The sequence below is a fragment of the Furipterus horrens genome, unplaced genomic scaffold (genome assembly GCF_987537825.1).
Source record: "Furipterus horrens unplaced genomic scaffold, mFurHor1.1.pri manual_scaffold_9, whole genome shotgun sequence".
Taxonomy (NCBI): Eukaryota; Metazoa; Chordata; class Mammalia; order Chiroptera; family Furipteridae; genus Furipterus; species Furipterus horrens.
Window position 1 is genome coordinate 23,089,237 of NW_028327179.1, and position 24,960 is coordinate 23,114,196.

General features: G+C 35.5%; 2 protein-coding genes across 3 annotated transcripts in view; both read right to left on the minus strand.

Annotated features, from left to right (window-relative positions):
• The window catches only part of LOC150001403 (perilipin-2-like), a 219,453-nt gene that overhangs the window by 92,693 nt on the left and 101,800 nt on the right, over nucleotides 1–24,960 (minus strand). The gene's annotated exons all lie outside the window — the stretch shown is intronic.
• Nucleotides 1–24,960, minus strand: part of SCIN (scinderin) — a 77,587-nt gene that overhangs the window by 46,197 nt on the left and 6,430 nt on the right. The window contains exons 2-4 of the mRNA XM_090287152.1: nucleotides 22,752–22,906; nucleotides 18,399–18,560; nucleotides 3,560–3,709 (exon numbers count right to left, since the gene is read on the minus strand). Coding sequence (XP_090143278.1) covers nucleotides 3,560–3,709; nucleotides 18,399–18,560; nucleotides 22,752–22,906 — 467 coding nt within the window. The remainder of the gene's footprint in view (nucleotides 1–3,559; nucleotides 3,710–18,398; nucleotides 18,561–22,751; nucleotides 22,907–24,960) is intronic.

A 24,960-nucleotide genomic window follows, 5' to 3' on the forward strand; every position in this document is an offset into this window, starting at 1 on the left:
CATTAAAATGCCCATACTACCCAAAGCAATTTACAGATTCAATGCAATCCCTATTAAAATACCAATGGCATATTTTACAGATCTAGAACAAATACTCCAAAAATTTATATGGAACCAAAAAAGACCCCAATAGACTCAGCAATCCTGAGAAAGAAGAACGAAGTAGGAAGGATCACAATACCTGATTTTACCCTATACTACAAGGCCACTGTAATCAAGATAGTCTGGTCCTAGCATAAGAACAGACACATTGATCAATGGAACAGAATAGAGTACCCAGAAATTAACCCATGTCTCCATGGTGAATTAATATTTGACAAAGGGAACATGAGCATACAATGGAGTAAAAACAGTCTCCTCAACAAACAATACTGGGAAAACTAGACCAATGAATCAAAAAAAAAAAAAAGAAAGAAACTAGACCATCAACTTACACCATACACCAGAATAAACTCAAATATAAGTCATGATACCATAAAGGTCCTAGTGGAAAACAGGCAGGAAACTCTCAGATATCCCATGTAGCAGTATTTTTACCAATATATCTCCTAAAGCAAGGGGAATAAAAGAATAAACAAACGGTAATATTATTTAACCCATTAAATAATATTATTGATGAGCAGGTCTAATAACTATCATAATTACCAAGTAGTGATTAATATTAATAATATTTTGAGGTTATCTGCAATAATAATGTGACATGAAGAGTCACAGGTACTGTTCATGCTACTTTAGTTTGTTGACTAAATTCACAATGGGAGAAAATTTTCATTACGAGGTTGGTGAAAATAAAGTTGTGATTTTTTTTAAATTTTATTTATTTGTTTTTAGAGAGAGGGAAAAGGAGAAAGAGAGGAAGAGAAACATCAATGCTATGGTTGCCTCTCATGTACCCCCAACTGGGAACCTGGCATACAACCTAGGCATGTGCCCTGACTGGGAATCAAACCACCGACACTTGGTTCGCAGGCCAACACTCAATCCACTGAGCCACAGCAGCCAGGGCTTAAAGTTGTGATTTTTTTTTTTTTTACTTAATCCGGTTCATGACCCCTTGAATTCTACAGTTATGGGTAGGTACAGCATTAAGAAAGCCTAAACAAATTAGTTTATCACAGGTGTATAATTAATTCATTAAATAACTACTAAATGTTGTGACCAGGCTACAAAATAACATGTATAAAAACAAAACACCCACTAAATGCTTTTTAAGAGAAAAAGTAGACTCTCTCACTGAAAATTCAGTTCATTGTGTGAGTGAGCACTGTCAAATATAATGCAGGATATATTGGATGCGCTGAATGGAAACAAAGTAGGTGTTTTCTAGAATTTTTTAAAAGCCCCAAAATGAAAATCCCCTAATATATAGACAAGAATTTTATATTAAGCAGTATGTTCCTTATCCCTATAATTAACATTTTATCATCAAAGTTATATTTTACACATATTTTTCTTCAGGTTTGCATTTCCTTTTTTTAACAGTATAATATATTAACTGGCAGTTTAAACTTTTCTTTCTCAGAACTTTGAATAAAATCTAATTAGCAAGAACATCAAATGTATATATACACAGTTAAGGCCTCAGCCTCAGTGGCTCCATTTCCTGGAACAGACTACAAATCATTGGAATTAAACACAGATATTGTCTAAAAGACAAGACAGAATTGCATGTCATGGGAATTGAAAGTGACCATAGAAGCCACTCTGTCTAACCCTTCATTTTACAAAAGAGGAACCAGAGATAATGAGAGGTTAACGGACTGACTCACACCTGAGATCACAATGGAAAAGCTCAGTCTGAAAGTTAATGAATTCTCTGTCCACGACCCACTCTGTAAGGATGAATTCTGTTCCTGGGTCCATTTCTATCAGAGACTAGCTTTGAAACAACTGAAACAAAAAGTTACAATCAACTAAAAGTACATCTTACTTATAGACTTTTGCTTCCAAATGTAAGAATTAGAAGACTTAAATGGTGATCACATGTCTAGAACAAAGGCCTTAAAAGAATATTAAAGATCAATAATTTGTCTTGAATAGGTTTCAAGGTCTAATTTATTAGCAATGTTATTCTGACTATTGAAAACCTAGTTAAGCCTTTCCTAATTTTATTTTTTTAGATGGCCTTTATTTCTGATTATAAAAGGAATATAAATATATTATAATAAATTTAAAAATACAAGGACAGATGAAGAAAATATCAAGCAGCCATATCCAAAAAGTCAAAGATAATATTGGTAATATTAGTAATATTTCAGCATATTTCTTTTAGATATGTATGTATACATGAATATATAGCTATAATATAAGCTTATGTATTAAGGTAATATTGTATATAAAATTTTATATACTGCCGTTTCTCTTAGCATTAGATCATGAGCATCTTCCCACTGAATTAAAATTATTTTTAAAACAACATGAATGTGAAAATCTCTGGTGGTTATTAAAGTAATAAAGTTTAAAAACATTATAATCAATATAATTATCTCATATAATTCTTGATCACTGAATTATGAAGGCTATCATGGCATCAGGTGACTGTAATGCATTACTTTGCTTTAAATAAAAATTTTTAGAAAGTATCTTTACAAGATAGTCTTTAAGAAAATTTAAATGCAAATGGCTAAAATCATTGGGGAAAATTGCATACTATTCCAGGAAATAACAGAAATTAAGATTCAGAGATACCATATGCTACTATTAAATGTAGCAATATTCAAAAAAGTTTATAATATTACATCCTGACAGGGCTTTGTAAAGTCATGAGGGATCTCAGTGCTTATGGAAGGAAGCACCATTTGGTGTGAACTTTTAGTGCCTGGCTCACTGTAGGAGTTTAATAAATATTTGCTGAATGAATACACAGGAATCAACTTATCAACATGTATCTAGACACCTGAATATGATCATACCCTTAGACTGATAATCTTATTTAAGGGAATATATATAATATATACATTCAAGTACTCACTGCAATTTTCTTAAAGGGGGAAAACAGGTCACAACTAAATGTCCAAGACTGGTATAATGGGTAACTAAATGAGGTAGACAATAAAGAGCCATGAAGACAATTTTTAAATTAATTTAACAACTGCACTAAAATTATAACTTTCTTGCCTATAATTCTTAGTTTAAAATTATTGAAATATTTTTAAAATATTGGTGTATTTAATCTCTTGGTATAAGATTTTATTTAATTCTTTTAATGAAATAATTGTTAATTTTAAAATTTAAAAATACCATTGCATTTAAAAAAACCATTGAGAAACCTAGATGAATAAACTACTTTTCCTTCCAAAATATATTTTTATAGTCAATCTCAAAAGTGTTATCTATTTGCCCTTGAATATCACAGAAGACAGGGTCAAGACTTCCTCTGATAGTCATACCGATGGTGAGGGAACAGTCTTGATGTTCTTCTTTCCTGGTATCACCACTTAGATAACTCCATTTTCTCTTACCTAATCTTAGCTGAAGGACTAGAGATCTTGTTAAAACTAATACACACACACACGACTTAAGAGTGGTAACCTTTCAGAAACAACCTAAGTCATGTTACCTTTATAAGCTCTGGTGGCTCATTTCCTTCTTCCACCACAATTAGTTGAGATCTTCCATTCCTTTCACTGTCGCGAATGCCAATGGCAACCTGGCTGGCCTTCAGACGCTCATATTTGTTGCATGATGAACCACACCACTGGTAAATTTCCTAAAAGAAAGAGACAGATCTTTGGACCCCAGAAATATGTGGCAGACATTCAGGCCTGTTGTAATACACATTGTGATTAACTCCAAAAAAAAAGAGAAAAGGTATAAAAAATAATATCAAAAAGGAGACCAGACTTCAGGTAGTGAGCACAAACAGATGGTTTATGATAAAGCTGTGGACCTGATATTTATATAATTTTATTAACAAATGTTATTCCAACAAATTTAATACTAAAATATTTTTAAGTGATTTATTTTAAGTATACATGATTTTATATAGTACTTAATTTATACTTCATTTTGTATTCTGTTGCTCTCAGCATCATAAAGTAAGCACTTTTTCCAGTATCTGAAATTTATGTTAATAAACTATTCATAAAGAGAAAAAAAAACACATATATTGTACAAGGGTTTTCATTATTATGTGAGGCATTGGAAAGACACTAAATGTTCAATAATAGAACAATAGTTATATAAATTATGACACAGAAAAAATAAATACTTAAATATCAAAGTTATACTTCAACAACAATTTAGAGAAATAGAAAGAGAACATTATAGCAAAACAAATGAACATAAATAAATGAGTTAAAAAAAATCAACTCGGAAGTCATGGGTACGCACAATGGAATGCAGACTGTGACAACACTATCTGAGTATATCGCAAATGTTAAGGCAGAGCCTATTTAAAAATAATGGAATAAAAGTGATGCTGTTTAAAAAAAAAGAAAGAAACAGAGCAGTCTGATATAAGTTAAATAGATTATATTAGCTGACATTTATATTAAAATAAATGTATTTTTAGACTTAGGTACAGTGCTCAGAAGCTTTACAGATACAAATGTAAAATAACAATAAAATACCACTTTCTCCATTAAATGTAGTTTAACAAAAATAAGAAAAAGAAATTTAATAGTACGTATGCCTGCTGGAGTGTGGGAATGGGCATTAACACATACAATGTGGGTTATATAAACTTGACATAGTCTTTTTTTTTTAGTGCAGTTTAGCATCATATTGAAAAATTACATGTGCTTTTAGAATCAGGAAAATTCACTCCTAAGAATCTATTCTATAGCAATCAAAGATGGGATACAAAAAAAAAGAAATAACACAAAAACTTTCCATCAATAGAAATATGGCTATATAAATGTCACAAGGATACTGCAGACTACATTTCAGTTGTTAAAATTTGAGAAAAAAATGTTTCATTACTGATGTAGAAAATTATCCAAGGTATATCATCAAGAATAAAATATAGCCCTAGAATAATATGGGTCCAAGCAAATAGAAACCAAAACATAATACCTGTTTCTGCGTTTGTAGAAGAAAAATTTTTAAGATATATAATTTTAACACATGGGGAGGGTCATGTATATGCAGAAAGAGATTTTTCAGTTTTCACAGTATAAAGTCAGTGTATTTTCCTTTTTAAAAAAATAATGTCACTCACACTATTAGGTGCCTAGTATGAGCTGGATGTTGGGGATAGAGAGATGAACGAGAGAAAATGAGCAGGATAAACTGACATGTAGACAATTAATGCTAGTAATATACTTCTACTACATTTGATTTTTAAAAAGGTTCCCACGCATATTTCATCTAGTCTGTTTTGAAGAGGAGGTTAGCATAGTTAGGTGTGAAGGAGACAGACCTTGGTGGCCACTGACTGGTCACGTGATTTTATGTTTGAAGTTTTTAAAAGAGCAAGTAAATTAATAACAGCAACATGAAAGAACACCCAAGGTTCAAAGACGGGCTCTTTTCTCTAATTACAAGACACATCTAGTCCTGAGTTCTTTTCTTTATTCAAAAATAATTTACTGCTTCTGGAAACGGGGCAGGCTCTCTTCCAGACCCTGGGGATACTACTTCAAACCCCAGACCTGCTACAGTCTCTCGGACACCCTCACCCCACCCTGTTCCTGATTCAACTATCCCACATTCCTCTTTAAGAACAAAGTATATGTTTTAAGAATACAAGCCTTCATAAAAAGTAAAATGAACAACTATGTTCTGAAATCCCTTGAATTTGATTTAGTTATTCAACATGGTCAAGGGGCATTTCTTTCCTGTGTTTAAGAGAATTGTGCACTTCTGTTTCCTTTCTAAACTTTTCCACATCTGGGCACCTGGGCTCACATTTGGAAGCAATTTGAATGCCATGACCAGGTTAGCAGTTACAAAGAGTGAGGACAAATGAGTCCAAATGATCAGTCAACCCCTAATCACCAAGTATTGAAATCAAGTGGTGGAACAGGAAGGCGATTTAAAAAAATTTCCAGTAGTCCCTCTCTATAACGCGGTTCACTTATCGCGGCCTCACTGTATTGCGGGATTTTAAAAAATGTTATATTTAATTATTTGTCGTGGATTTTTTGATATATCGTGGGATTTTGCAGTAACGTATGTGTATGTTCTTAAAGTTACGTAGGTTTAAGAGTGTAGAATATGTTTAAGAACATAAGTAGTGTTTATAAAAGTGTGGAAAAGGTTAATAAGGGAGTGGGAAAGGTTAATAAGGGACTGGGAACAGTTTATAAGTGTGTGGGAAGGGTTTATAAAGCCTTACAATATATATAAATACTAAAATAAATGTAAGGTTCCTACTTCGCGGATTTTCACCTATCGCTGGCAGGTCCAGAACATAATACCCACGAGAAGTGAGGGAATACCATATTTCTCAATTACAGTTTACTTTCAACATTACATTAGTTTTAAGTGTGCAGCATAGTAGTTAGACATTTCTATAACTTATGAAGTGATCCCTGCACTCCCATTAAATCCAGTACACCTGTGGCACCATACATAGTTATTACAATATTATTAACTGTATTCCCTAGGCTGTATTTTATATCCCTGTGACTATTTTGTAACTGCCAATTTGTGCTTCTTAATTCCCTTCACCCTTTTCACTCAGCCCCCTAACCTCCCTCTCATCTGTCAACCTTCAGTTTGTTCCCTGTACCTATGAGTTTGTTTCTGTTTTATTTGTTCATTTATTTTGATTTTTAGATTCCACATATAAATGAAATCATGTTATGGTATTTGTCTTTCTCTGCCTGACTTATGTCACTTAGCATAATACGCTCTAGGTCTATCCATGCTGTTGCAAATGGTAGGATTTCATTATTTTTACGGCTGAGTAGTAGTTCATTGTATACATATATATGTACCACCTCTTCGTCATCTACTCATCTATTGATGAGTAATTAGTTGCTTCCATATCTCAGTTATTGTAAATAATCTTGCAATGAACACTGGGAGGCATATATCTTTTCAAATTAGTGTTTTGGGTTTTTTTCAAATAAATACCAAAAAGTGAGATCATAAGGTAGTTCCATTTTTAATTTTTTGAGGACTCTTCATTCTGTTTTCCACAGTGGCTGCACCAGTCTGCATTCCCACAACAGTGCACAAAGGTTCCCTTTTCTTCACATCCTCGCCAGCACTTGTTTGTTGATTTATTGATGATAGACATCCTGACAGGTGTGAGGTAATAGCTCACTGTAGTTTTAATTTGCATTTCTCTGATGGTTAGTGATGTTAAGCATCTTTTCATATGTTTTTTAGCCATTTGTATGTCCTCTTTGGAGGATTGTCTATTCAGGTCCTATGACCTTTTTTAAATTAAATTGTTTGGCTTTTTCTGGTTTTACGTTGTAAGAGTTTTTAATAAATTGTGAATGTTAACCCTTTTGGATGTATCATTGGTGAATATCTGCTCCCATTCAGTAGGGTGTCTTTTTGTTTTGTTCATGGTTTCCTTTGCTGTACAAATTCTTTTTATTATAGTTTGATGTAATTCTATTTGTTTATTTTTGTTTGTTTGTTTCCCTTGCTCAAGGAGATATCTAAGAAATATTAGTAAGAGCAATGTCAAAGAGTTTACTTCCTATGTTTTCTTCTAGGAGTTGGTTTTTAGGTCTTACACTTAAGTCGTTAATCCATTTTGAGCTTATCCTCAAATATGGTGTAAGAAATGGTCTAGTTTCATCATTCTGCTTGTATCCATCCTGTTTCCTGAACACCATTTATTGAATAGATTGTCTTTACCACATCGTATTTTCTTGCCTCCTTTGTCATTGATTAATTGACTATATAGGCATGGGTTTATTCCTGGGCTCTCTATTCTGTTCCATTGATCTGTGTCTGTTTCTATGATAATACTATGCTCTTTTGATTACTATGGCCTTGTAGTATAGTTTGGTACCAGGTAGTATGATACTTCTAACTTTGTTCTTCCTTCTCAAGATTGCTGTGGCTATTCAAGGTCTTATAGGTTTCATATAAATTTTAGAATTATTTGTTCTAGTTCTATGAAAAGTGCCATTGGTTCTAATAGGAATTGCATTGAATATGTATAAATTGCTTTAGGTAGCATTGACATTTTAACAATATGAATTCTTCCTATCCATGAGCATGGAATATACTTCCATTTATTTGTATCTTTTTTAATTTCTTTCTTCAATGTCATAATTTTTTATATATGGGTCATTTAACTTCTTGGTTAAATTTATTTGTAGGTATTTTTATGCAATTGTAAATGGGAATTGTCTTCTTAATTTCTCCTTTTGTTAGTTTATTATTGGTGCATAAAAATGGAACCAATTTATGAGTATTTATTTCGTACCTTGCTACTTTACTGAATTTTTTATCAGTTCTAATAGTGTGTTGGTAGAGTCTTTAGGGTTCTCTCTATATAGTATCACGTCATCTACAAATAATGACAGTTTTACTTCTTCCTTTCCAATTTGGATACCATTTTCTTCCTTCTTTCCTCCCTTTCTCCCTTCCTCACTTTTTCTCTCTTTCCCTCTTTTCCTCCCTCCTTCCTTTCCTTTCCCTTCCCTCCCTTTCTTTCTTTCTTTGTTTCTTTCTTTGTTTCTTTCTTTCTTTCTTTGTTTCTTTTCTTTTCTTTTTCTTTCCCTTCTTTCCTTCCTTCCTTCCTTCCTTCCTTCCTTCCTTCCTTCCTTCCTTCCTTCCTTCCTTTTCTTTCTCTCTTTCTCTCTTTCTTTCTGATTGTTTTAGCTAAGAAGGAAGGTGATTTTTGAAAATACAGATACCTGAGCCCTACCCCCAGGTAATCTCAGGTGTGTTTATTGAATAATCCTCAGGCGATTCTAGCATTCACCCAAAGCTGAGATCCCCTGCTAGTAGCCCTGAGAACCTAGCACCTGGTACAAATTACAGGGAACCTATAACATCCAATTATCTAATGCAGCCAGGCAAGCTACTCTACTGAGTACATCTAGGCTCTTAGCTGATCCCTTTCCTAGCTCATTCCATGTGATTTTGCAAATGATTCTTTTCTCAGTAGTCTTGAGAAAGCAAATTTCTAACATGTATATTATAGTGAAATTTAGTAAGTAGATCAGAAGTTAGCTCTCTAGATTTCTCAGACTTGTTAGCAACTTTCATTACTGACTTGCTCTATAATAATCTAACAGATGTTTGTTCTCCCAGCCTTAGTTGTATAATGACCTCTTATCTACTTCAAAGAGATTATAAAATTATACTAAATTTTATTAGCATCTATAAAGCATTATGGCAGCTTGATAAATATGTTTAAAAGTGAATTATAGGTAATAATAATCTGACAAACATAATTATTATTTAATTTAGAATTTATAATATTGTATGGATCCCAACATATTTTCTACAATATATCTTTGTGATGGGAATTTTTATGTGCAGTATCAATTCACAGATAAATTTAATTACAGTAAATGTTCCTCGCCATTGCTTAGAGACCAGTTTCTACCTTTAAAATAACAAAAACATATCTAAGAAATATTCATAAAAATAATAAAACTTTTAAGTGAAGTTTTCCTTTCAACTCAAAGATGACTAAATCACTAAAGAAAGTGTTACAAAACTTTTCCTACTGAGCACAAAAATGAATGCTTTGTGTTATGTTTACTCTTATTATTTTCACCTAATTCTGTGCTGCTATTTCTATAAAAGTGACATCTTATTTAATAACTTAATTTTTAATGGTTAATTCAGACAAGAAATGCAATAAAATATGAATTCAAATTATTAACTGCTAAAAGCCAGAACTGTTTAAACAGTCATATTAATTAAAACACCCTTTTCATTCAATATTAGTGAGTTTTTATGCAGCTATGGTTCATTCAATTATGGCAGTAGCACCTTTAAATGCGCTTTAAAATCTTAAACAGAATTTTAGCAACTCATTAAATGTGAGCAATTTCTATTTCACCATGTGTGGATAATGTGTTTAGGGCATCTTATTTTAACAGAGCTCTATTGTGCTGAAATATGTGGGTGTAGTACTATTAATAGACTGTACTGCTCAACCCTTACTCTATTTAGAGGGAGGTGGTTAAGACTACTTCACCACTCTGTGCACAAGGAAACTTTGTATTCAGCTTGAAAATTTTTCTGTTGTAATTCAGCTTAACCTGTTTCGTACAGGGAATGGGCTGCAAAAAAGAAATTCTTCATGGAGCTAAGAAGTACCTGAATTGATGAGATAGGTGGAGCTGTATTACTACAAAAGAAGTTTTCATTATAAATTTTTTAATTTAATTAATTAATTTATTTATAGGGAGAGAAAAAGGGAGGGAGAAGAGAGGGAGAAAAACATTGGTGTGGAGTTGGTTGCCTCTCACACGCCCCCAACTGGGGACCTGGCTTGCAATCTGGGCATGCGCCCTGACCAGGAATTGAACTGATTACCTTTTTGATTTGTAGGCCTGTGCTCAATCCAGTGAGCCACACTAGCCAGGGCTCATTATAATATAAATTGTTTTATTTATAACACTTTATGGGGATTTAGAAGAAATGCCTTTCATAAAACTGATGTAAGTACACTATACAAGGAAAACTGTAATGCAAACATGGCATCAGAGGCAACTATTTACTCTCTATGATTCTAAAGACTTTAACAATTCAGTGCTAAATGTTGTTTTTCTTTGGGGAAGAGTCATAAAAACTCCCTGTAAATATGGAAGTGTCCATTCAATTCAGAATGAAGTTCACTTAAATTTTGGCTTAAATTTGCTGATGTATATGGAGCCCATGAACACTGTCTAGTAGAAGTTTGTTGAACTATAGTTAACTCATGATACACAAATTGTTAAAGGAAACAAAAATGCTCTGGATACTTAGAAAAGGAAGAAATGGGGCATAAAGACAATCCGTTGCTGGCAATTAATTTGGTCCACTACAATAAGAAATAAAAGCAAGTGAGTGATATTTACAGAAGCAGCCACACAGGGGGCAAACTAGAGTTTTCTAAAATGTCCTGTAAACTACGTAGTCAGGATCAACGAGTAAAACATCAAAGTGGAGTCACACCTCATTTAGGGGACAGAAAATAAGAGCAGAAATAAAACAATGGTCAGTGATGCCTTTTAAGGGAAGCAAGATTTCGGAAGCTGAGTTTAAAAGAACACTCCAAACGGCCAATGTGATGTTGACTCATAACATGTGCAAAGAAGTCACCATAGGCTAGCCACCCTTTTTTCTTGAGTTACTTATTCTAACTACATCTAAAATTTTTTAAAAGGAGAAAGGGGACCACACGTTGTCCTCTTCCTTGTCTCTATTGCCTTTATTTTTGTTTGCCTTTAGATCTAATTAACCAAATATGGAAATTCATTCAGATACCCCTCTAGACTGCAAGTTTTCTAAACATAGCTTAAAAAATAATACGGACTTATGTGATACCTCCAGTAATACATTTTTTTGTTTTAAAATTATAAAACATTTTTTTTCTTTTGGATAAACAAATAGTAATTTATGTTCTGTACGATTGGTGTTGAAAGCCAAACCAACTCAATATTCCTCAATGGCATTTATGTATTTTTTTTAAAACACCTCTGATGAAAGGATGGAAGATGAACAGAGTGAGTATGCAGGGCCACTGCAGGCTTGGTGACCAGAAAGGAAGCAACTGTATGTGAAGGAAGGCAGAGCAGTGATGATGGAGAGGAAGAGAAGAACGGAAGGATATTTAGTAGGCAAAAGCCTACAGAACTGATCAGCAATGCTCTTTGGATGTGGACTGGAGGACAGGGAAAGGGGAAGGACTAGGACAATTTCAGTTTAGCTGCTGGTAGTAATGCCACTTACTGGGACCAGGGGACAACTTGGAGGCTTCTTTTTTGTAGTGACAGTGAGAGTAGATGAAATGATGTTCTCTCTACAAGTCAAAGTATTTGGCATACTCAAGAAGTTTTATCATCATAGTTTATCAAAAACCGATTCTGCAAGCCACATAAGTTGTTGCCCAACTATTTTTAACTGACTCATTGGTTCTCCAAGCATATAATCTCTAAAGGTTCTGGGACCGGTAGACATTCCCATTTTGAAGTGGTTCTCAACGTTTGCTGTACATTATAATAACCTGGGGGTGGGGCTTTAAAAGTACTTACACCAAAGTCCCATCCCAAAGTCTTAAAAATCAGAATCCTAAAGATCAAATCACAAGTATCAGTATTTTAGAAACTTTCAAATGACTCTAATGTGAAATACTCTGACCTGTGCAGGTGTCTGTATCTCTCACCATTGACAGTACCTGGAGGTCAAAGGCTATCTGGTTTTCATCCTTAGACTCCCTGAGCCCAGCACATGCTAAGTACACAATAACGGTCATTCATCCCTACTTTCATTGAAGGTAAGTTTTTAGAGATTTAAGATTAGGTTTATCTTCTCCATTATTATTTCCTGTTACCTCATGCTCTCCCCTCATAAACCTCGTGGAATGCACTGCCTAGGGGTGAGGGCAAATTTTTTGCTCAGTTTTTAGTTTTAAAATAAGAATTTTTAAGTAATAGCAGAGATAAAAGTCTAAAAACCAACGTTGCTTTAATTTACAAGAATCTTGATTTTGTTAAAGAAGAGTGAGAATTCAGTCTAGAAAGTTGATTTTGCATATCAAGAACCAGTCTTGGCCTTAGGGCTGGAGTGTATGGCAGGACCCACAGAGTAGGTGACAGTGTGAAATAGTGTAAGACTTGTTTGTCAGGCCCAAGAATAGAATGGTAGGAGATTACAGGAGAGCCACGAAATTTGATCAGGTACAACAAATCTTTGAAAAGAGCTCAGTATACTTTCCCTTCAATATATTTGTCATATATTCATCCATGATCCTGAGCATTAGAGCAGAAATGACAGTGGGCAGTGTCTAGGCAGTTGGAGCAATGTGGCTACAATGCCCCTACAATGTCAGGGTGGTGTGGGAAAATTGAAGCAGAATTCCTGAGCTGGGAGGGGGAGGGGTGTGGGTAGGAGGGTGGCAGACCAGAAAGGGTCTTGTAGTAGATATATGGGCAGAACAGAAGACCAAAGTGAGGCCATGCATATTTTCCAACAAATATCTTGGGACAGAGGCCAAAGCCCAAAGCTCAGAAATAATAAAATGGCTCTGCCTCAAAACTTAGAGAGGAGTGAGGACTGAAGACTGCAAACCAGACTCACACTTCCATTCTCAACGCGACCCCTCATGCCCAGGTCGTAAAATCAGACATGTATTCCAACCTGAGTGATAGAAAAGGAAACGGGTTGGGTGAGTTTGAATTGCTTTAATTGGTAAACAAACTTCATCTTAATGAGGCAAGATTATTTTATTATAAACCTTCCTGTGGAATTAGAAGCCTGAAAGTAAAGTCACCTTGAGTTATAGATGAAAAAAACTTACACCTTTATGCACAGGACTATATGAGACTGTATGCTTTGTTGGACGGCCATCTATCTGTTGAAACATTTGTTGAGTGATATTAAGTTCTGGGCCACATATTAGGAACAAAGTGAGAAATTGAGGTTAGTAAGCGAATGGATAATCAATGTAAAAAGTGTTAGAGGCAAGTCTCTGCAAGGTGATAGGGAAGTTAAGATAAGCTGTGCCTAACTTTATAGGGATGTGACATGGAACAGTGGAAGGGAAAGAGGAGCCGGTCAGGGAATACATCGTAAAGAAGTCACTACATGAGTTGGAAATTTAAGGATGAGATGATATGGATGCTTGCTGGAGAAAGGTGAGCAGATGGGGAGAGTATTCTAGGCAAAGAAACAATGTGCACAAAAGCAAAATCATGACAACTTGGAAAATGCCGTGCACAGGGTATCATGGTGACCGAGAGGACAGGACGGACTCCAGAGACGCTTAGGAAGTAGACTAGACTAGGCACAGTGATTCACTGACTGCACATGTAGCATTTGGGAGAAGTTGTCAGCATGACTTTGGATTCGGGGTTTGAGAGTCTGAATGAGTGGTGGCCCTATTCGCAAGACAAGGACAATAAAGAGAAGTCATTTTGTAATGAGAGGGTGAAGTTGATGAGTTCCATTTTTAGACTTGCCACATTTGAGGTTCCCATGATGCACATGAGTTGAAGTATCTGGGAGGTAGTCAGAAGTACTGGCATAGAGCTTAGGGGAGAGGTCATCACCACACTATAAATGTGAGATTTACCAGTGGGTGAGTAGTTGAAACTTTGGGGAAAGATAAGTTTGCTCAGGAGGAATGCATGAAGAACAGACAATGATCCAAGTGAAATCCTGGAGGAAAAAAAAAAAAGACAAACAAAAATCTTGAGGGGGTGAGCAGACCATGCTGAGAAGAATGAGAAAGAGTGGCTTGAAAGGGAGGGGAGGATTAGAGCTATGGGAGAAGTGAGGCTGACAGAGAAGGGAGTAATCAAGTGTGTCAATGGCAGCACAGGGGACAAGTGGATAATGATCAGAATATCACTGGATTTATCAGAAGGCATCATGCCCTCAGACAGAACAGTTTCAAACAACTAGTGGGAGTGAAAGTCAAAGACATGGGTTGCAGACTAACTGGGAAATGAGGAAGTGGAGGCTGCATGACTGAACAGTGAGAGAGGAGGAGGTTGTAGATTATAAATAGCAAGTGGAGTAGGGCAAAGCTGCATAACTGACCAAACAAGTTAACAAGGAAACAGAATACGCAGAACTCACCGCTCTGTGAAATCTAATTCTCCACTAGTGGCTGACCTGGGCATCTATTTCTAAAGGAGTTAACTCCAGATGCCAAACTTTGAGAATATGGCCTTTTTGTCATTATCATTCACTGACATTCTGGAGTTATGGATGTTTTGTTGTAATATATTTACATCTGATTTTATCAATGTCTACAAATACCCCATATCTTTAAAAATAGTGGAGAAATAGAGATGTATAAATTCGTCAACATCAAAACATATGGTTCAAAAGCATTTTCCAAAGACTCAGTAAATTCTGAATTGATGACATCTAATCATGTTTCATATTATTTTCTGAATACATACTAAATATAAGTCAATTTATCCAAATTATCCTCTAAAATGCAGACAATTTTCAAAATGATTAAACAGATAATTTTATAATCTTATGCTCTAGGTTGAGAAGGTTATATATATTGTCATGTTCTGTGGGTATTTACTGTAGTCTCAAATCCTATCATAGTAAATATTTTCAAGGCATTTGTCATATCATATTAGTAATAGTTAATTATCAAAAAAGCTGACCTTCTGCAAACACAATCAAGATATAGGATTTATGTTCAATCAATAACCTTAGTGCTGGCCAGTTGGCCTTCGTTGGGAGACAGCTACGTCTAATCTGCCTTTTTCATACGTGGGTAATCAAACAAGTACGAAGAAACCTGTATTGATTTCCTTTTGTGTAGCCAAATACAGAAAGTGGTCAAAACAATGAACTCAAATTAAAATATTATGGTAGAGTAAATTTTGGTTCTATACCTTCTTTGCTTATTCTGACACACCTCAAAAATAAAATCACTAAAGTAACTCCAAGATCTTATCATCAATTAGTAACTTTTGGCAATATACCAACCAGTTAAAGGTTAGTTCATATAAAGACAGATCATGTGATATTTGTTCCAGTGTACTTAGTCATCCAGGGCTTGATTCCTACTGGGGTATCCCTTTGGAGTGCAGGGAACTTTCACAACAGAAGAGTTCATCAAACTCAAGCTCTACAACAAAACCATTCCAAATGTCTCTAACTAGGTATGAGTAGGAGACAACTTGAAAGTTATTAAGGATAATTAACTACATTAAATAAGGATAATTTACTATTAAACAGATGAAGGTTCTTGAACCTTATAATAGAGAGTTTGTCCCTTTTTTATGAGCTGGATTTGTGGGTTGTACAACCATTGGTCAGCCTTACCTATGGGAAGAGAGCATACATTACTAGAAGAACAACCTACCACAACACCCAACTATTAGCCCATGTGGAAACTCAATTAATACTTGTTCAACAAAATAAATGATTTCATTAATAGTACTACTTCCAGTGAATTCTAAGCCAGATTAGACATACTCAATTCTGATTCAGCAGATTCTGAAACTGTTACAAGATGTTTTTTTAGGGAGCCATAGCATCCTATATACTACCAAGTTCACTTGGTGTAGTGAAAAGGATGTGAACTAGAAGAAGAAAAATCCAGATCGTATCCCAGGTCACCACTCAACCTGCATCAGTGCAAGTGACTTGCTCACACCTTCTACGGCTTTTTTTTTTTTCCTCTTGTGAAACTGGTATGATAACTGCCATTACCAGATATGACTGGGTGTCAGATGAGACTGAGTCACAGCCAGTTAAGGTTTAAAATGCCATTAGAAACCAGAGTCAAGATAAAAAAAAAATAAAGAAGTTAAAGCTCTAAGAGATTAAAGCCTTGCTCAAGATCAAAGAGTAGATAGCTGAAAAGTTGAATTCAACACTATTCATGATAAAGAGACTGTTACATTTATAGAGCAATTACCTTATCAACAAGTGTTTTTTTAAAAAGGAAATAATACTTTTAAGTGATGGTAGTGATAAATTACATTGTCAGTGGGAAGTATCTCTCATTCAGGGGCCCTAGAGATCATCTAATCAAATACTCAACTTTTACAGGTAAGAACCTGAAACTAGTAAAGTTGGATGAAAAATGAGGTCCCCTTTTTCTATAAAAAAATACCATCTTATATGTAAAAGTACTTTAAAAGGAGGATAAAAGGCTCTAAATGTTAAGTGTTTGAGATGAAAGTTTAGACAATTAATGATTGTGCATAGGCTTTGAAAGACTCTGAGTGTTTCTGGACTCACTGTTTCTGGGACTGTGTGGCCTGATGGACACCATGTGGTCATCTGTCTGTTTAAATTGTGGTTTTGGTGGCAGGGGAATGGAGGGATGAAACAGTATTTGTTTTCTGCCTTGATCTGAGTGGTCAGTAGTCAAGACTGGTTAAGGGAATGGGTTAGCATTTGAAGTGGAAAAGGACTTTTTTTCATGAACTTCTGAGATGTAGGGCAAGAGTACTGCCATTGTGGGTGCAGATGTCTAAGTGTGACACTGAGAATTATACTTTGGGCATATCATGATCTGCACTATACACATAAGCTGGTGTGATCCAAGACAGCTGAATTACATATCAGTGGTAATAAAACTATAGGTGTACTCTAAATTAGGGAATGCAATGAAGCTTATAGCTTGGGGTCATTTTCCAAACCATTTATAACTTAAGCACATTTAATCTCTGTGCTGTTGCTAAATTAATAATGCTTAAACAGAATTTTGTGTAGCCTCACTTTCAAAACCCTTAGTGTCCCTTCTCTATGCATATAAAATAAACTCTTTTGGCCTCTGTCTGCTGCTCTCCCCCAGTGTAGTGTCCAAGAAGAGGCAATAAAATAAAATGTTCTGGTGGGAATCAGCACACTGGACCTAGGGTCTAATCCTGGCTTCACCGTTTACTGACTGTGCAACGTTGAGCCTGTCCAAGCCTCATGCTTAACTGAAACAATACAGGTCAGATCAAGGCTCTGTGGGACGCTCAGTCCAGAAATGTCAAGGATGACACTTCAAATGCAGACATCTGAAGTGTGATGAGAACAATAATCATGAAGAAAAGGAGAAGGCCCTGCGCTTTCCTGCCTTCTGTGCCTTTGCACATGAATTTCCAGTGACAGGAAATGCCCTTTCTTTCTAGTTTTAGGACCTTACAAAGTTATAAAGACACAACTTACAGTCTACCTACTAGAGTCTAGCACAAAACCTCGGAATAATACTTCTTTGTCACAATAATAATAATTTATAAGTATACCTCTTTTTCTGGAAGAAGAGATACCATTGCCCATCCCGTTAAAATGATAACTGATATTTGGACTTGTGCCTATTCTTCCAATAACCCAAGATAAGTAAAAAATGTAAAGTAGCATGGTGTGTGTGTGTCTGTGTGTGTGTGTGTGTGTGTGTAAGGGAAATGGCCCAGAACTCTTCAGGCAGACTGCTTAGACTCATACTGTGTCCATTTAAAATTCTAGAACCTTTGTTCTGTGGAGAAAGCCAATTTTCCCCTCAAGTAATGTTTTCCCACACAATTAGAGACAAAAATAATTAGAGGAAGCTCTGTTCAGAGAGGAGGGGAAATACGTGAAAAAATTATTCAATTTCTGTTCTATGGTAGGAAGAACTAAATCACTATACCATTCCAAACCCATCAAAGAAAATAAAAACTTTGAAGTCCCACTTCGTGTCGTTTAAATACCAGCCAATTACTCATATGATACAATTGCATCTCACATAAACAAGACCTCTTTTCAGTATGTAGAAAAAGTGATTATTTTCCTTGATACAAATATCAGATTTGATCTGAAGACAATTTACTTTTCTTTTGATGTCTGCATGTTCATATGAAACTTACAGTGCCAAGGTCAACGATGAAGCAGTCCCCCTTGTTGAAACTGTGCCAGCTCAGGGGAACTTCTATGGCCCTGACCACTCTCCGACCCTTCACGTGCAGGAGCCTCCGGGCAGTCAGGTCATTGGTGATAACATGATTGAGTCCAGATGCTACACCTCCAACCTGATCATGGGAGGGGACAGAAAAAAACAAAACCTGTGACGCTTCTAACCAGACACAGTCATGTATAAAAGCAAAGGTAGTTGTGCCCAAATGGTCTGTCAAGCCAAGAAAAAAGCCACCTCAGTGCATGTGAAAAATTAAATAGGAAGAAGAGAATGCCTTGGCAAATCAACAGGCTTTTCAAAAATAAAAAATTAGGTTCTTTGTCCTTCCTATCCCAACATTCAATTTAATAACTGCAAATATTTGCTGAGAAGTGTCAGCATATAAAACCTGGTACATAAACAAAAAGAAGCCGTAGTTCTTGTCTTTTGGGAACTAATTATTCTCAAGTCATAGAGCGCAAAGGTAGACAAGGATTTCAAGGAAAAAGGCAACGGGAGGTTGGAGGAGCCAGAGGTAACAAGCACGGATGAGGAGCACCCAGGGAATGAGGCCCCTCAGAGTGCCCACCGTCACAGCGTTAGGACACAGAAGGGAGTTAAGTGCTGGCCAGATAATGGGCTGCTTCTATTTATGGTGCTTGTTTTTACATTTTAAAGAATCACCTGTCTTATTTATCTATTCTTCGGTAGAAAGAGTTTACTAAATATGCCAGTGTAAGGTATTTATAGTCTACATGAGGAGAGATGAAGATCTTGGTTGCACATCCCCAACCCAAAACAAAATAAAATAAAATAAAATACAACCACACTGAATTAAGAAATGCTGAAAAAGATACTAACTGCATCAAGTACATCTTCTTGCATTATTTGAAATCAGCTTTTATCATTTTTTTCCTGTTAGAAACAATAAACTTATTTTCACAATTAATTATGAGGTAATGTACATAATAAAGATTCAGTATAAATAAATATATTATTTATTGATCAGAAGTCTTCTATGATGTGGTAAAAAAATTAGCAGTATAAGAAACCTATAAAATAATCCAACTTTTAAATTTATTATATAAACATATACAGAGAATCAAAAAAAAAAAAGGTTTAGCTGCATATATAATCCTTAACACATTCTTTATATTTCCATTGACTTTAAATTTTTCCCATTCTCCAGGAAAAGGCCCTCATGAATAGAACAATTTTGTTAGTATGGTCTAGATGACTTCAGGACAATTATAACCAAAAATTTTAAGAAATATATAATAATTTTCCATTCTATAATTGTACAAAGATTGCCATATTTTTTGACTAAACAATTATATAATAAAAATGCATATAAGTTATCATCATATATACACTGTTCTTAGCCATTTCCATTTTTTTCAATAAGTACATTGTGATCTAATGAAAAGTAGTATAAGAACAGTGTAATCTGAAAGAGTTATAAACCATAGACTAGACTGAGTATGCATATACAACATTTAGGTTAATTTCATATAGTGAACCAACAGAACTTTTAATAGTACCTGAAAAACTAATTTTGTCTCTTTGATGCCAAAAATGCAAAAAAGAAAAACTAAGTTTGATACATGTCTGTATCAGATAGTAAGTAGTTCTTTTAATATTGTTTGAATCAACCCTAGAAACTCCCTGCCTCTATCTACTCCACAGAATGAAAACAAGGTGGGCGTTTACCTTCAACAAGTTCCTCTAAACCTGTGACACGAAAACTACACTTTTCCTGGTTGACAGATGTCAGATGGCTGCCAAGGGCTGGGTCTCCTTGAGTGTGGAAAAGCTGTGATTAACTGGAGATTGAACATGAGGGAGCAGTGGTAGGTAATAGTCCTCTATCATCCCTCTCAACTCCTGAAATGCCTCACAGAGGAAAAACCTCAGGTCAATGAAATGATAGGAGAAGATGGTCTTAATGTTTCTGCCTGAATCTTTACATCACATATGACAACTACATATGGTTGTTGCTGACTTAGTAAGGGTAGGCTTGGCCAAGTTTTCTTCTATTTCAAATAGACACAAAAAAATTGTCCTGACATTTTAACCATTTCTTTACGTTGAGAGCGTCCCAGTATAATGATTACCAGCTTAGGTACAGGAGTCAGTTGGCCACCCACTCACATACTAGCTATTAGGCCTCGGCAAAGCTACAGTCTCTCTAAGCTTCCCTTTACTTATTTTAATAGGATGATGACAGAAACTGCACCACACAGCTGTTGTTTAGATTAAATGAGATGATGTTCATGACGTGCTTAGCGCAATCCTATAAGCGTGGAATTAAGTATAACAATCTTTGCTATGCTGGGTGGTAAATTATCTTTGCTTCTATATTTCCTATCAAGTATTGTTGCAACTGCAACACCTTATCTGCTCAAGGTCACTAATGATAAGATAGTGAACTGATTTTTGTTGCTGATAAATTTGACCTCCATTTGCAAATATCCTCTTTCTTAAAAAATGCTGATTCACAGTGGCTTTAATGTTGATAATTAGAAAATAATTATCCAATAACTATAAAATTACTTTTATCATATCCAATTTTAAATATGTATTCAGAAGTTTGATTTCAGAGGTCTTGCAAATAGCCATAAGGATTACTAATAACGTAACTTCCTATTGATTGAGAATGCGCTATACAGTTATTTTATTATTTAAGTCAATCCTTAACCCTTATGACACTTATATGAAGAACCTGTTGTTATACTCACTGCACATTTGAGAAAACTGAGCACAGAAAGCTTACATACTTGACCTGAGGCAAACCAGTAATTATGTGGAAGAAAGGGGTCCATAACCAGTCTGATGACATAGCACATGCTTCTAGTAACCGTAACACCCAGCTTTTTCAAAATGTTGGGTTCACTGACACAGAGGAGGTTTTACAATCACGTGACATAAACTGTAGGAATTCATGTAAATTAAATAAAATGAGAGGTAATAGTTCCATATTTAGGTTGACTGATATCCTAGAGTGGAAAAATGATTCCAAGAGATAGGAGAACTTGATAGCATTTTGTCCTTATCTCAATGGCATCACAAAATATTCAACTAAGTCTCTAACCAAGTAAGAGTAAAAATAAACCCTGGCACTGTAGTAGGCAAATTTAGTGTATATTCAGAATTCTAGTTCAGCTCTGAGGTCTTAGGTCTTCACTAGGCTAACATGCTTGAAGGGGCAGTGCTAGGCTCTGCAGAATACCTATTGGAGCATGTTTGATTTTGAAAAGGAGTGTTTCTAAAATGTTAGTCTAGGAAGGGTATTCCTCAGTCTTTATCTGAACCCTCCAGGGACAGAAGGGTGGTGAAGGATGGCCAGTCTGCAAAGGTCACTGAGAGAGTTCCCCCACAAAGCTATCTTTTACTGAAAATTGACTTACAGGGGCAGAACTACTTAACACTTTGTTTTTTTCTTTAATTTTTAAAAATAAAGCCAAATACACATAAACTCTGTGTGTTCATGCCAGTGTATGTGCATCTGAATTTATGAGGCTGAACCACACATAATCAACTCAATGGTTTCATTTGTATCATTTCCAACATCAAACCACACTATATGGGAAATGTGTGCATAGTTCTTTGTATTAACGGAAGTTATAACTGTTATAAATACTATATTAAGATATTCTGGAACCACTGAGATTCCCACATCATGGATTATTTGCAGCAAAGTCAGCAATTCTTCAGAATATCAAAAACAAAAACTGTTGATACCCAATTTATCAATTTTAATGATTGAAGTAATTTTACTTCAATAATTATTTGTGACAACATAGCTGAAGGCTCTTAACGTTCTTAAAAGTCAACATATTAAATGTAATCAAAGCTCACATATTGCCACTACACATTTCACAAACATTTATTGAGCACTTACTATGTGTCCAGCAGGTACTGGTGACATATCAGTGAACAAAACAGATTAAAACAAAAAAAGCCCAAAAACTCTGCCCTCACCCTGACCAGTGGGGCTCAGTTGGTTGGACATCATCCTGCGAACCAAAAGGTCACAGGTTCAATTCCTGGGCAGGGAACACGCCTAGGTTTCGGGTTCAGTCACCACTTGGGGTGCCTACAAGAGACAACTGATCAATATTTCTCTTGCAAATCAATGTTTCTCTTTCCTCCCTCCCTCCCTTCTCTCTTTAAAATAAATAAACAAATAAGTAAGCACATCCTTGGGTGAGGAGAAATAAAAAATTTAAAAAGAAAGAATCGGTTAAAAAAATATTGTACTTTTATTCTAATGAAGACAGAAAGAGAAAGGTGGTCATAACAAAAACTGTTTGAGAGAACTGCTTACCCTGTATTTCAAACCTCCTTTGAAATAGCCAACAAAATCAGTAGACTCATATCCTTGAAGTTCTCTATTCTGCACTGGTTTGCCGCCCAAGTAGTCATCCAGCTGCACAGTAAAGATGGCGGCTGCGGTGCTTTCATCCTGAGAACACTCCCGTCCTGAAACAGCAAAAGAAGGCACCTCATTTGTCAAGCATGGAAAAGGAGTGTGGCAGAACTTCTGATATTTAAAACCTCAGAAAAAAGTATTGAATTATGTATCTGTGGAACAACTCATCTTCAATGAACAATCTTTTAATAGAAATGGTGTAATATTAAATATTATGTTGCTAACAACAAAAATAATTTTGTTCCTGCTTTCCAATTCTTTTTAAAACAAAAACAAAACACCACTGTCCAAATACGTTCAGGAAGATATAACAGTGTATTCTAGTAGGATTCAGAATCATTCAATCAATAAGATCAGGCTTTAAAAATATTTCTTTTCATGGTTTATGTTATTACAGTTGTCCCAATTTTTCCTCCTTGCCCTCCTCCCTCCAGCATCCCTCTTCCCTCAGTCAGTCCCCACACCGTTGTTCATATCATGGGCAAAGCGTATATGCGTCTCCTTTTTGTCTAGTCCCTTCACCTTCTTTCAACCAGTCCCCAATCTCCCTCGCCCCTCTTACAGCTATCAGTCTGTTCTTTGTTTTTGAGCCTCTGATTCAATTTTGCTCATTAGTTTATTTTGTTCCTTATATTGTGTTCCAGTTATAAGTGAAATCATATGGTATTTGTCTTTCATTGCCTGACTTACTTCACTTAGCACAATAAAACTGTTTTAGCCTTTATTAGCATCAATATTTAGGTATCTGATGTCAATATGTTAGTATTTGTAAGAAATATGCACATGATAGGCCATAGTTAAACAACTTTGGAAAAGAAAATGGCTGTTAGAATGGGAAATGAACACAATTTGACCTTACCCTCATTGAGTCCCATTGTCCCAACTTTATTATCTTAATGGCATAATATCCTCTGAAGGAAAAGGAAGAGGAAAAAAACTAGCATGCTCACACCTATTGAATGTTTATGTACTACTATCCCAGGAATTAAACACACAATTAATTTTTTAAATTGTTATACAGATCCCATCCAGGTAACCTAACTAAGGTAGAAACACCAATTCTTAAGAACCAGCATCTTCAGCGTGCAAAAAAATAAGAGCCAGGATAGCACCGAGGGGAACTCAAATTTTATAAGACACTTCAAAAGCCTTACTACATCTGGAAGTCATAAATGATTGCAGAAACAGTAATAGCTAACATTTATTCATTTATAATATCTTGGCTATAGGCCAGACATTGTGTTAGTGTTTTCCATGGATGATCTCATTTAATCTTTAAGCAACCCCATGCAGCAGAAACTATGTTCTACCTTGTTACAACAGTGGAATTGGAGGCTTCCCTAAGATCATAAAGTTGACCTTTGGAAGAGCACCATGCAGAACTACTTATCTGTGCTCTGAAGTACAGGCTCTTAGAAACTACAATACTAGATTCTTCTTGTGTATACTCAGACTCTCATTAGCAGTTAAAATTTTGTGGTAATAGGGATACGTTATTTTCCTTCATGAACAAGTTATGCATAAAAGTTAGAAGCTGTAACAATACTATATGAGGTCAGTCCAGAAAAAGTCAAGCCATTGTTAACATAATGAGAATGGTTTGTTGGACATCAACGTAACCTGGCAACCAAAGAGACTGGACTGGAACACGCATGCATGAAAAATGATGACTTTACTGTACTAGTCAGTGGGGGTGGTAGACACCATTCAGTGAGCATGTGTACTGTGTGGCTGTCACATTCAAAATGGCTGAGCGAGTAAAGCAGTGAATCTTCATCAAATTCTGCATTAAGCTTGAACATTCCTCTGCAGAAACTATCTGGATGATTCAGAAGGCCGCAGCTGTGGGCAACTGGTGAATGGCAGTTTCATCACAACAATGCACCCGCTCATGCATTACTTCTTTTGCAGAGTTTTTGGGTGAAACATCAAATCACCCAAGTGACTCAGCCCCACTACAGCCCTGTTACTTCTGGTTTTTCCCCAAACTAAAATCACCTTTGAAAAGGAAGAGCTTTCAGACCATTGTTGAGATTCAAGAAAATATGATGAGCCAGCTGTTGGCGATTGGGAGAACTCTGTGAAGTCCCAAGGTGCCTACGTT